The sequence below is a fragment of the Taudactylus pleione genome, unplaced genomic scaffold (assembly GCF_031769625.1).
Source record: "Taudactylus pleione unplaced genomic scaffold, aTauple2 ptg000086l, whole genome shotgun sequence".
Taxonomy (NCBI): domain Eukaryota; kingdom Metazoa; phylum Chordata; class Amphibia; order Anura; family Myobatrachidae; genus Taudactylus; species Taudactylus pleione.
In genome coordinates, this window is record NW_028284488.1 from 12693245 (window position 1) to 12706441 (window position 13197).

The following is a 13197-nucleotide window of genomic DNA, read 5'->3' on the forward strand; positions in this document are numbered from 1 at the left end:
TGACCCGACTCCGGCCGGGCACCAACTTAAACTGAGGTGCCTCTGGCTGGGGGGCGGGGTTATAGGGAGAGTGGACCCAAGTGCATCCTGGGAGCTAAAAGCTTTAACTGCGTGGTGCCCGGATTTGGTTCCCAACCTATACCCCAAGGTCAACCCTGTGGACACCCTATGGACCCTTAAGTAGAAACAACAGACGATAGATCGCCTGATCCTGCGGATCGGGCAGACAGTCCACATCGGACAGTGTGTACCCACTATGGCCGTATTCAATTAGCCGCAAAAAGTCGGAATCCGCAAAAAAAGTATCGCCAATTGAGACTTTATGCCTGTCGGAAAAGTATCGCCGTATTCAGTTTCATCTGCTTTTCGCGTAGGCGAAAACGCAATGCAAAGTAATAGGCGAAAAAGATTCACCTTTGAATAGATGGAGAAAAGAAGTGCAAAATCACTATTTTGGCATGCAAAAGTGGGGAAACCACTCAGCGCCCTTGGGACAGCGCCCCCCCCCCCCCGACAAAGGATAACCGTCAAAAAACCCTAAAATAAAAACACCCCAAAAAAGCACTTTGAAAAAGTGGGCGAAAAAATGCAAGGTGGGGGTACAAACTTAAACTAGCGAAATAGACTTTTGGGAGGTCTGCAAGTATTGGCGAGGGTTTTTTATTTTTATTGCAGGTGCTTGCTTTAGGTGCGTTTTTTTTAAACTTGACTTTAGCAACATTAAACCATGCTTGCACCCATTTTCAAGTACCCCAAATTTGACAGGACTACTTATTTTCACCAAAAAAACTGCTTAATGCCATTCTTCACCACTTGTGCAAAGACGCTAATTAGAAGAAATTGACACCTTAGGTACCCCAAATGCGGGCATGTACGTTGATCCCCAATGTTAGTGCATCTTTTAGGGAGTGTCAGGCTGATTTCCCCAATTCGGTCAGCACTTTGCCTGGTTTGCATTCGCCGGGTTGCACTTTCATGTTTTTTGGAATTGAATAGCAAGTACACACGCGATTAGTTTCCGCTGCTAAAATACGCTATGTAGGCGAAAAGTACAGCATGCGAAAAAGTAACGTGGGTGCAAAACTAATTGAATACAGCCCTATGCGCGCTCCCATGGGTCGTCCATCAGGGTTGTTCCATTGGCCTGTATGTAGGGTCGAAGGAACAACCCAGATGCCGATATAGTGGATGAAGCCGGTGCCCAACCTATCGGGTGGTCGGTCACTGCATCGTGCAGTCGATCATCGCATAGCTGGGTACACACATCGGCAAGTGTGTACCCAGCTTAAGACATTTACTTTAAGTCTTGCCTCTGCCCGACTCCAAAACCCTTGTAGACCCCACATCACTGCATCCCAACCCTGCAGAATGGCATCTGTGGTCACTATGGTCCACTGCCAGGTCGAAAGATCAACCCTGTCCCAGGTGGTGTCTGCTTAGCCACCACAGCTGGGAGTGTCGAGTTGTCTGCAACAACTGAAACACGTCTGGAACTATGTTGGCAGAGAGTTTTGTGGTTCAAGATGGGCAGAAAGACCAAGTCTGGTTTTGGGACCAAGAACACGTGGGAGTAGAACTCAGACTTGTCTGGTGGAGCAGGTGCAATCACCCCATAACCTCGTTCGATGATGCCCTCCACCCACTGGTCCTGAAAACAGAGCAGATGGGTCCCCACCACAGACCGGTCTAGGTGCTGAAGAGCCCAGTTATCGACTGCTTTTCAGCAGGGTTTTTGGCTTGGGACACATGCCTGTTCTGACTGACCGCCTCTTTGGTAGCACCCGCGAGTACCTGTGAAGCCTTGTGGCGGAGCTCCTTGCATCCCACAGGAGACACTAACAGACAGATACAGTTACCCTCTACTTTTCTTCCTGTAAAGCCTGCCACAAAAACCTCATATTGCATCAGTGATTATGGCATTAAGACCTGTACCAAAGAGAACAGATCCAGCAAAAGAAATAAAGCTTCCAAAACCAGTTTGGTTCCTGCATCCACTTTCCAGCATTCATCCAGAGTGCATGTGGCTGCCACGACCAACGCAGAAATCCAGGACAGGCCAAGAGCCTTGTCCATGGTCATGTAAATCATATAGGCCATCACATCTCTACATGAATCCACTAAGGGTAAAAAGTCTGGTCAATCTGGAATGTAACCCTTAACTGAGCTGCTCAGACAATTTCTCTGCCACCTTATTGGAACGAAACAATAGTTGGTTTCAGAGTCAGCCGCTAGAAGACCTGCAGAGCAGCACTGAGCAGCTGGGGGCAGGATCACAGTGAGCCCCGTTAAATTGCAGTGAAAATTACTGTGCTACCACTATTCCAGTCGCCTGTACTTGCGGCATCTGTAGGTCACTATCTGACACCCAAAGATTAGTGGCCTGGAACCTCCTCTCCGTGAAGAACTGAAGCTCAAAGGCAGGTGTGGCGGGGGAGGGCAGAAAAGCGCTCCTACCTGCCCACCAGCAGAGTTCTCAGCAGAAAATAAATGTAACGGCTTCAATAATAGAAGACAGGAAAAATAGAAAACCTTACAGACAGCCCTTAGGAATAATACACCCACTACTTTGGCACAAGGTGCTTTCCATGTGGAATCTGGAGGGGGAGAAGGCAGCACACAAACAAGCCCTCTACACCCCATGGTCCACCAGATTTGATGTTTGAGAAACATGTAAAATAATTGCTAAGCTTCTATATTTCAACCCAGTAACTAGTTAGATACACTTTTTAACTGAACAGTCACATTTACTATTAAAATCAGATAAGCTGTTCCGAGCATTATTTACATTGGAGCATTAAAGCAACTAAAATCATTGAGGTATAGGTCTAGAGTAGATCTTGCATATATAAGATCTATTCAGATTTAGAATCATCTAGGACTACTTTATGGATGATTAAAAAAATGTTCTTTGTTATCAATATATTTGCTGTACACAGCATATGTTTGAACAGTCACTTTTATTTGCAAGGATTTTGTTTCATTCTTATGTGTTGCTTTGTTTAACAAAGTTATTTAAATTTTTTTTCTATCCTCATTTTAGATAGAGTATCACTCATGATCAGTCTGAAGTGCAATAATTATGTTTAACACCTTTGCCTAGTACTGCACCTACACACACTATAGATAGAACACACACATATACCACTAGACATTAAGCACTAATCAATTATTCAATGGGCACACCTTTAATTTGATACCTTCATAGACTTACCTGACTTTCTGTTCCCAAATCAGTAGGACCATACATGTCACTAATGCTAACAAACCTAGAGGAGAAGCGAAAATCCATATGTAAAATATAAGCAATCACAGGATTCTTTAGGACAGATCACTTTCAAATCATTCATCTCTGAAGAATAATGTCACCCTTTTTTTTTTAGTTTTGCTTATTAAACTAGTAACCTCACCCTTCCTGACCATGATTCAGCTCATCAGAATATAAAAAGTTGTCCGCCTGGGACTCCCCCTCCCCTTGCTGTTAGAGTGCATTAGGATTCTCTCAGCAGGACTATTGCACTGGAACATTGCATGACATTGTTCTGAGAGCAAAGATTGTGATGTTGGGGTTAATTAGGAATTGCAAGTATCCTGCCTCTTGCTTCAGGGGATTATGTACAAAGGTAAAGGTGGCCATACACTGTGCGATGCACCATGTAGGGCACTGGTCGGGGAACAGGAGTGAATTACCCCAAATGGGGTAAAAATGAAATTCCTGGGGGTAATGGACGGACAGCCAGGCATGCATATTAATCATTGCATGCACGGCTGTCCGTCCAGTACCCCCAGGAATGGAGGTCACTGGCGCCGGGTGCGGCGCCAGTGACTTCCAGCCCAGCGCCGCAGGGAGGCTCTAAGCCGGACGCCCGCTGAGATGTTACCAGCGGGCGCCCGGCTCCTTCCATGCAGCGCCTCGTTAGCCGGAGGCTGGAGTTCTCTTCTGAACTCCAGCTTCGGCTCTCTCCATGCGCACTCTGGGAGAGACGTCATGATGTTTCTCCCATAGTGCCAAGGAGCAGCCGGGCGGACAGGACGGCGGCAGATGCAGGAGCGTGGATTAAGGTAAGTGGTTTTTTTGTACAAGCGGCACTATATTGGGGGAACTGCTACAGGGGCACAATATGGGGGCACTGCTAGGATTTCCTTCCTTTCAAATCAAGGGGGTAACGTCGGCGTATCTAAATATATTTTGGGGTAAAAGGTAAAAAAGTTTCCTGACCCCTGGTGTAGGGCGACTGCCGATCCGTTGGCAGACGGATCGTGCCGTCACCGCCGGCTATCGTGCGGTCCCCGCGGACCGCACGATATGCCAGCTCCACCCTCCTTCATCCGAATTGGATCGTACATCGCATCCCAGATCAGATGGTTTTGCAGGAAGACCAGGGGATGCGATGTACAATCCCGCGGGAGCTCGCAGAACAATATCGTGCCCATACACGGCACGATATAGCACCTATATCGTGCCATGTATGGGGGTCTTAAGGTAAAGAGCGACAGGTTGGTGAGAAGGGTGAGGTTTAGGTCGATATCTGCATAAAAAGGTGTAATTATTCTGTAAAGTCTCACAACTCAGGCTTACACATCAATAGTAGCCACTTATACTGAATGATCAAAAATAAGGAGCACAAGAAATGACTTCCTTTTATTATTACTACTATCCTACAAAGGTTAAAATTCCAAACAAGTTTTTATATAGTCTGTCATAATAGACTGCCCTGCATTTTTCTGCTCAGTATTGAAAGCGAAACAAAAAACTTTAGAAAATGTTTTAACAAAAAGCAATTAGCGAAAACACTCACATGAAAACAGTTCTGTATAATGTAAAAAAATAAATAAAATTTTTTTTTTTTATAAATATTTCCCGCTAGGCTCCAGGAGGAGGGCAAAAAGCACCCTGCCCTCACAGCCTGCGGGTGCAGTCTTCACCCGCGGGACGCTGTGCCCCGCGGGTGGAAAAATGTGCGGTGACCCGGTCACCGCCAGAGGATAGACTATTCTCCCTTTCTGCAGCGCTTGGGGGCTGCCCGGTGTGTCCAATAGTGCCGGGCACGCCCCCAAGTATAACGAAAAGGGGACGCGTCTTATAGACACGCCCCCTTTTCGGACACGCACGCACATGGTTGCCCTCTCTAGCTCCGGCGCCCTGCCTGCCGCCGGAGCTAGAGTGAATATATATATATATATATATATATATATATATATATATATATATATATATATATATAGGGTTCCTGCATACCCATGAACACTCACTCAGCTGATTTCAAATAGGCCCTACATGTTGAGGGAACCACATCCCACCCAAAAGGTAAAACTTTATTTTGTACACTTATAAGACAACGCAGTTCAAAACTACAAAGTAATATTACTACATAGATGCACACATCGATCACCAAATAAATAAAAAGTGCACTTACTTCTGCTCAATGGGCTCCAGGAGTTCAAGAGCAGGCCTGATTTCCCTCTCAGGATCATTGGTTTCTACAGTAGTGCTGACTATAGCAATGTATTTTCCTTGAACAGCCACATTGTGTGCATAGGAAATCATACACACATAGATATCTTGAGGATTAAGAAAGTTACATTTAGAATGAAACCATCATTTTATAAAAAAAGATATTGAATAAATCACAAAATACATCTGACCTTGGATTCACTTATATAAGATCATAATAAAAGTTACACAATTCTATTCTAATATGGGCTAATCCTGTGTCTCAGCCTTGCCTTAAGTGACATCACTACATTTTATGTCATTACAGAATGAACAAATTAGAACCAAGCCATAAGCAATAACTGACCAAAAAAACATTCCTTTACTACAACGGTAATTATTTATAAAGTATTTTGAAATACATTAAGAGCCATCTCTTATTCTTGAGTATGTACAGGATTAATCACAATTAATGATATACAGTGAACACACCAGATTTCCTGTTGACTTGATTTTGAGGAATGATTATCTGGCAGGAGTTGGCATCATTGGTGTTCTTTATTGGGTGGCTCAAAACACAAATTACGCGAATAACTTGCCCCACTTTAGAGACACGATCTGAAACATAGCTAGGGTCACAAATCAACTGCTTGCAACGAGCGACCTGTAAAACAGAAATAGAAGAAAAAAAAATCGTAGTAACACTTTAAAATGGGAAAAAAAATAAAGAAAAATGAATAGAATAAATGAAAAACTAGCTGAAACCAATGCATATCAAAATAGGGCTCTCCATTCAGAAACTACCTGCATTTGTAGTAATGGAATTTCTTTTTTGGAGGGTGGGAAAGCAGCATTACTCTTTTATAAAAACAAAACACATTTAAGTGTCATTTGCAGAATCGCAAGTTACCTAACTTTATGGACACTCACTTATTTTGCCAATAAAACAGCAAACAAATCCAACAGAGAATCCAATCAATTGAAGAGCAATTTGTTCAATTCACAGATTTTCACTACGATTTAAACCGCCCTGGCAAAATATTAATTTTGTATGTAGAGATTATGCTCATACGCTTCCCCTTCCATCAATTTACTAGGCTCTCTCAAGAGCATAAAATATGCAGAGCTGCATTAGGTACAAGGAGCAGCATAAGGCCATGTAAAACAGGTGTTAAGCAAAGCATGACAGCTTTTCTTTAGGTTGCCGTTTACCCAGTTCCCTAATTTCTGATAAATGTATAAAGATGTGTGCAACCAGCCATCTTTGTTAATCTGTCCTGCGAGCACCATAATCACTGCAATGTCTGTCATATAATGCACTGTGAATACCATGGTCTGGGTCATTGTGTTAACTATATGTACATCTGATTAAGAATCCCTTACAACAGAACAAGAAAAATTCTGAAAGACACATTAAAAAAAAATAAAAAAAGACGACTGCTGGCACCTATTATTTGAGGTAATTTCTATTAAATTCAGTTGAAACACTCACACAGTTCTTAGACTTAACCGATGAGCTCTTTAATCTACATTACAACCATGTTATTACAGATAGTCACAATCTAGCCTCACTACATCACGCAGTGCACCTTGCCTGGCGTGAGTGACCTGCCAGTTCCCGTGCAACTGTTTGTGCCAAACATTTTTTTTTAGCAGAAAATCCATTTTAGGGCCGTATTCAATTAGCGGTGAAAACGGCCATTTTTTCGCCAAATAAACGACTAAATTTTCACCAAAAAAAACGGAGAAAACGTCAACAGGCAAAAAAAACCCGGAGAAAAGTTCTCTCCATCCCAGACCAGGAGAAAAAAACAAGAAATAAAAAATATGCAAAATCCCTATTTTTGGTGGGGATTTCTTTCAGAACCCTTTTTTTCTCCTGGTCCAGTGAAAACTACTCTTATTTGCCTGTTGCGGTTTTCGCCCTTTTTTGCGAAAACAGACATTTTCGCCAATGGCGAAAGAAAAGTTAGTTCTTGCAACTAATTGAATACGGCCCTAAGTCACAATGCGATGTGACTAGGACGCATCAGCAGACTGATTCATTTAATATGTGACACTTGTATATCTGTGTACAACTGAGTCTGTATATGTACAACTGAGTCTGTATATGAACCACAACGGAACTTGGAATAAAAAAAGCTGCGACTGCTACATTGTAGCACTTAGTTTACAGATTTAGGGACTCATTCGCACACAGATATACAAGTGTTACATATCAAATTAATCAGCTCTGTCTGCTGGTGTGCCCTAGTCGCATCGCGACTTAGATGTATTTTCAGTACAAAAATACACAAAAAGAGACACTCATCGCTAGCATTCTAATAGGACCAGGTGCGCCGAGAGGGGCTTTTTGTCGCAACTGCAGCGAAGATATGCAAGGACAAATCTGTACAACGAAGGCCATCAGATGAAAAGCACATAAAATACAGTGTACTGTAAAACATGCTCAAATTATTCAAAATGTGTTTTACTTTTGGCATGTAATAATTCTGTGGGAAATCATATACTAGACATTTCTCCAGTTCTACATGTAGGGAGTTGCACAGAAATTTAGGGGTGGGGGGGGGGGGGGGGGGGGGTGTGCTTGGATTATCGGGCCACTATAGCTCTTCCTGCTTCACCCCTTTACAAAGGCAAAGCAGGAAGTAGTACAGGCAAGATGAGTTAACATCTGGTCTGCTGGAGCAGGGGAGTAAATACCCCCCCACGGTGAACCCTGCCAGACACCCACAGCGCATCAACATACTGCTTTTGCACTGTTTCAACTGCCTGCCAGCTCCAGTAGGCATGCACGAGATCTCCCGTGCACAGCAGCAGTTGCATCCTGGGACAGTGCTGTGCATGCGGCAACGACAGCTGCCCTTAACCGTTCATACGTTTGCCTGCCCATCGGCGCACTCTCTTGCAGAAAGAAGCGCCGAAAATTACAGAGGCGCATAGCGCCCTGGTTATTTCAATCTCATCTCCACAACAATATATGGGGGAGAAGTGGTATCAGCGACCCCATAATGCTCCTTTATACATTCCCCCAATGTTTCAATGTTGAAAATTGTCTAAGTGAAAGAAGCTGAAAGCAGTGATAAAATGTGATTAAACAATAACCCAACGTTATAGGAAAACTTAAGTTAGCAGTATTATATTTTCTTGCAATGACTTCTTTCCACAAAAAAAATCCGTGGATGTAGGCATTTTTCTTAATTAGAGTCTTGTAGGCAATATAATAAGCTCCCTTGCAGCACTGCAGTTCAGTGGCCGATTAAAAAAAAAAAAAAAATCCTTCATGCAGATCTTGGAGTGAGTGGATGCAGACTGCGCTACTAAGCACGCTCATCAGAACCTCCTTACTGGACAATAATCACTTCATTCAAAGCAGTCTCAGCACTACTGCATGTAAATTATGCCCCTCCAGCGCTGGGATTGTCTTGAGACCAGAGAGATGTTGAGAAGGAGTGCTGCTGACAGAGGAATTGATTCATTGGGGGGAGGGGACACAATTTGCTCCTCGTTAAACCCATGATGCACTGGAGGTGGGACAGATTTAAAATGTGCCCAGAGATATATGGTTGGAAAGGATGTATCCCAGCTTAGAGCCGTATTCAATATGAGCCGAGACACTTTTTTGCGGCCCGGACTTTCCGCCTACTTCGCCTGTTTGGCAGGCGGAAAAGTATCACGCGCGTGCACGATTTACCCAGTATTCAATATGAAAGTATGCGAAAACGGCACCCGGCGAAACTGAAACAGGCAGAAAGTGCTGTCAGATATGGGGAAAATCAGTCTGACACCCCCCAAAAGATGCTGAGACAAGGGGGTTAGCTAAGGTACCCCCCGATTTGGCTTGCTGAAGGTATTTGGGTTTTTTAAACGGGCTCAATAGCTGCTAAGTAGCATTTTTCAATATGTGGTGCAGAATAGTATTCAGGAGTATTTTTTCCTGAAAATAACTATTCCCAGCAAATTTGGGGTACTTGAAAATGGGGGCCAGCATATTTATAAGTTGCTAAAGTGTAGTTGTAAAAATCGCGAAAAATCCACTTGCCGCAAGCACCTGCAATAAAAAAAAAAAAACACCTGGGGCATACTTGGGGACCTCCCTAGAGTCTAGTTCGCTAGTTTTTAACTTTGTACCCCAACTTTTCTTTTCGCCCCCTTTTTCAAAGTCATTTTTTGGGGGGTCCTTAAGTGTTTTTTTTTTTTTGACAGTTTACCTTTGGGGGACTATCTGAAGACTGCACGGGGTTCCCACAACGTCGCACCCGAAAAAACGCAATTCTGCCCTTTTTTCCGCCTGCTATTCATAGACAAAAAACTGTTTTGCCTGGTACATTGCATTGACAAATTGAATACGGGGCAAAACCAAAATAGGCGAAAATGACGTCACCCCCGAAAAATTTTCGCCGCGAAGCGGCTTTTCGCGCTAAATTTAATACAGGCCATAATTTTAATTTCAGGGTCAAAACAAAGATAACAAGTATTTGTTCAATACATGCAATAGCAGTTACTATTTCCCCTGCAGTGTTCTCCCCAGAAAATGTGGGGGCCTTCACAAATTTAAAATCAAAGGTCAGGATTTCAACATTTCATTATTGCGATTAACATTTTATATACTAATTCTTCTCTTCTTCGAGGCCTAGTAGTCCCAATTGCTTTGTCACGGACTGCCTTGGTTTGTCATGGACACAAATTTATTTTTCTTAAATGCCCAGATACTGCCCAATTGCTTTATGAATGCTAGTAAAAAAAATTATTTATAAACCGCTCCAGGACACTGGGCCTGATTCAGAAAGGAACGTAGTTGTTAATATGCATGCAAATTGGTCAATTCACATAACGCATGCATCGCAGTGTGCGAATTAGCAAATGCGATGGGAACTGCATTTGCAGGGGCTACGCAGACCCAGAGCAGAGTGGCAGGAAGTGCCGTATGTGGGTGGTGGCCAGGCGAACGCAAGCGTGCCTGTGCATTTCAACGCCGTTGCATGGGCGTGCATAAATTAAAACACTACGATACCAGATGCCACCTGAGGTCTCATAGCGTGCGCAGAAGTTAGCACACTATGTGTGGTCTGACCTGCCTTAACTGTGCATATGGGTCTGATGTTATAAATTGCTTTGCTATGTTGCCCTAGTATATGGATGCGAGTGAGGGTAAGTGGGCGTCCTTATGTCAGGCTGTGTTCGCAATGTGAATGCACACATTTAAATAGCACGGCTGATATTTACAACAGCGAGTAAGCAGAATTGCGATCCTTGCTGAATCAGGCCCACTGTTCCCCAATTCCTGGCTCCACAGATTTTTTTTTTTTTTTCTTACAGCTCTCAAATACACAGAACAGAGAGTGGACGCAGGAGGACCACTCTCTTCAATGTGCTCAGGTGACTGTTCCCGACCGGACAGCGCACCCTTGCTTTTATTCAGGGGAAGGGATCTCTTCCTTCCAGTCTGTTGCCCTGCACTGACGCGCCCGAATGTCTAGCTGCGCCAACGTCACAGGGCCATCTTCCATCCTCTGAGGTTCCACTGGTGTCCATACAGTGAGGTGAAGGTGGCAGGGAATGTAACGCATTGGTGAGTGCGCCGGAAGGACCAGGCAGCAGTGGGTTGCTTGGCGGGCGGACCACCCAAAAAAAAAAAAAATAGCTTGGGGAGAACAATGCCCTGTGTGCACAAAAAGAAATACATTTGAATCCTTTGTATTGCAACAGGATTTGTTCCAGGAGCAAATTGCTGCTTGTTTTGATTTGTTCCTAGCTCTTATATCAGGCGTAGATCACGTCTTAGTTTTCATTTGTAAAATGGGCAAAACCTTGCACAGTTGCTTAGGGGACCATAGCAAGTACCACTTTGCAGAAGGTATGAATTTATGAACATGTAAAGAACTCTATATGCAACATCCTGTTCTGTATTGTTCTCCCCCACATCCTCATATGTTCAGTATTGTGCCTTCCTAACCCCATTCATGTGCACTGTTCCTCTCAATCATCTATATGTCCATTCATGTGCTCCTCCCTCGCTTGCCTGCATTTATGTGCTCCCACCATCGGTTATTTTTATGTGCCCTCTCCCCCTTCCCTCCCTCAGTATACCCAATCAATTGTTCCAGCCATCACCCCAGTAGTAAACAGTCCATCTTTGTGTTAAGACTCCCCTCTTGTCTGTGTCTGGACTCTGCAGTTCGGAATTCGCTTCTCCAGCTTTAGGCACCATCCATCGACTGACGGCACATGCTCTTTCCGAAGATCTCCAGTCACAGCGACTCAATGACTGTCTCACACCATCATTAATGCGACATTGCCGTTAGTGCAGCAAGGACTGGTCCAGGGTTAGTGCCTAGGTGGTACTAGCTCCAGTGGGCTGCCTAGGTGGTACTGGAGCTTGAGTATCATGGGGGCTTATCGACCATACCACCTTGTGAACTCCTGTTCTAGAGGCTGCAGTGTGGAAACGGTTGAGCCAAAGGTCAGCACTAATATACAAAACGATTAACAGTCACTATTACATCTAGGTTACACAAAACCCAACAGGTTGCCCTGCTGCTGCGCAGTCTCCTTCTCACTTAGCCAACAACATTAGTATATTGACCAACATAATTTTACTGAAAAGCTTTCCTTTTTTGCAGTAAAAAGTATCTTCTGAAATGGGTTGATGTTTATAAACAATGCAAATAACGCAAGCCATATTTCAACTCCAAGAACACATTTACCTTTCACCAGTATACTAGCCACTTCACATACAATAAATACATATTTATTCATGAAGCTGCAAAAAGAAAAAAGAAAAATAATGACTTATTGTAACTCCTTTTACGCCTATGCTTCCTGATCTCACTATATCTTGCAAGCTAGTTACAAATGTAATTTCCAAATCACTGGCCAATGAACAAAACCCTGTTAAAATGTATTTTTTAAAAAGGTGTACAAGAATGCCTACCTCTCCTTCAGATTTTACACCAACAATTTTTCCATTCTCAACTACCAACTCCTCTATTGGCTTGTTTAACATATAGGTTCCTCCATAAATGGCACTTAATCTGCAAAGAAAGACCACAATGAAGCTAAGTGATTAAAAACCTGCCATCAAGAACAAAAACAATCAGCAGGTCTGATCTTCATAACTACTTTGCAAATAATGACCATTTTGTTGAACGAGGTATATAAATATTAGTATTTCCATTCTTCTTGAAGTGCTAGAAAAAGTAAGACCTTTTGGGATGTGAATAGTCTTTCAAGTCTTCACTACATAGAATAGTCTATAAAAAAGGTAAAGTACATTTAGTACTTATATAGTCAAGTAATAATTAGTTTCTAGCGTTATGCCAATTCTATATGGCTAGAAACAAGGAAAAAGTAATCTAGTTTCAGCCTATAACCTTAATTTAATGCTGATCACCACATGAAAGTTCTACAAGTTCTCAAAAGATACAAAATGCACTTGGATAGACAAATTACCAATAAAACATGAAATGCAAAAATATGAACATGGCTATGGACCAGAAGGTCCTAAATTAGCAAGATATAAAAGGAATTCTTAAAGAATTCTAAAGGCAAAGTTATATGGAGGAAGAAAGAAAATAAAAACCCAGCACCATGGAGTTATTTAGGTAGACAAACCTGTAACTAACTCAGGATTATTGCAGACCTCAATTTAGGAGTTCAGCTATGTCACTAGTGCAGATGTTACCACACGCAGCTCTCAAGCCACCCCAACAGTTCAGGTTTTAGATATCTATGGTTGCGCACAGCTGGTCAAGCATGGATATCCT

General features: G+C 43.0%; 1 protein-coding gene across 1 annotated transcript in view; it reads right to left on the minus strand.

The window, feature by feature from the left end:
* GDI2 (GDP dissociation inhibitor 2) overlaps window positions 1-13197 on the minus strand; it is a 54448-nt gene that overhangs the window by 8735 nt on the left and 32516 nt on the right. The window contains exons 7-10 of the mRNA XM_088468705.1: window positions 12366-12465; window positions 5924-6095; window positions 5415-5559; window positions 3212-3266 (exon numbers count right to left, since the gene is read on the minus strand). Coding sequence (XP_088324831.1) covers window positions 3212-3266; window positions 5415-5559; window positions 5924-6095; window positions 12366-12465 — 472 coding nt within the window. The remainder of the gene's footprint in view (window positions 1-3211; window positions 3267-5414; window positions 5560-5923; window positions 6096-12365; window positions 12466-13197) is intronic.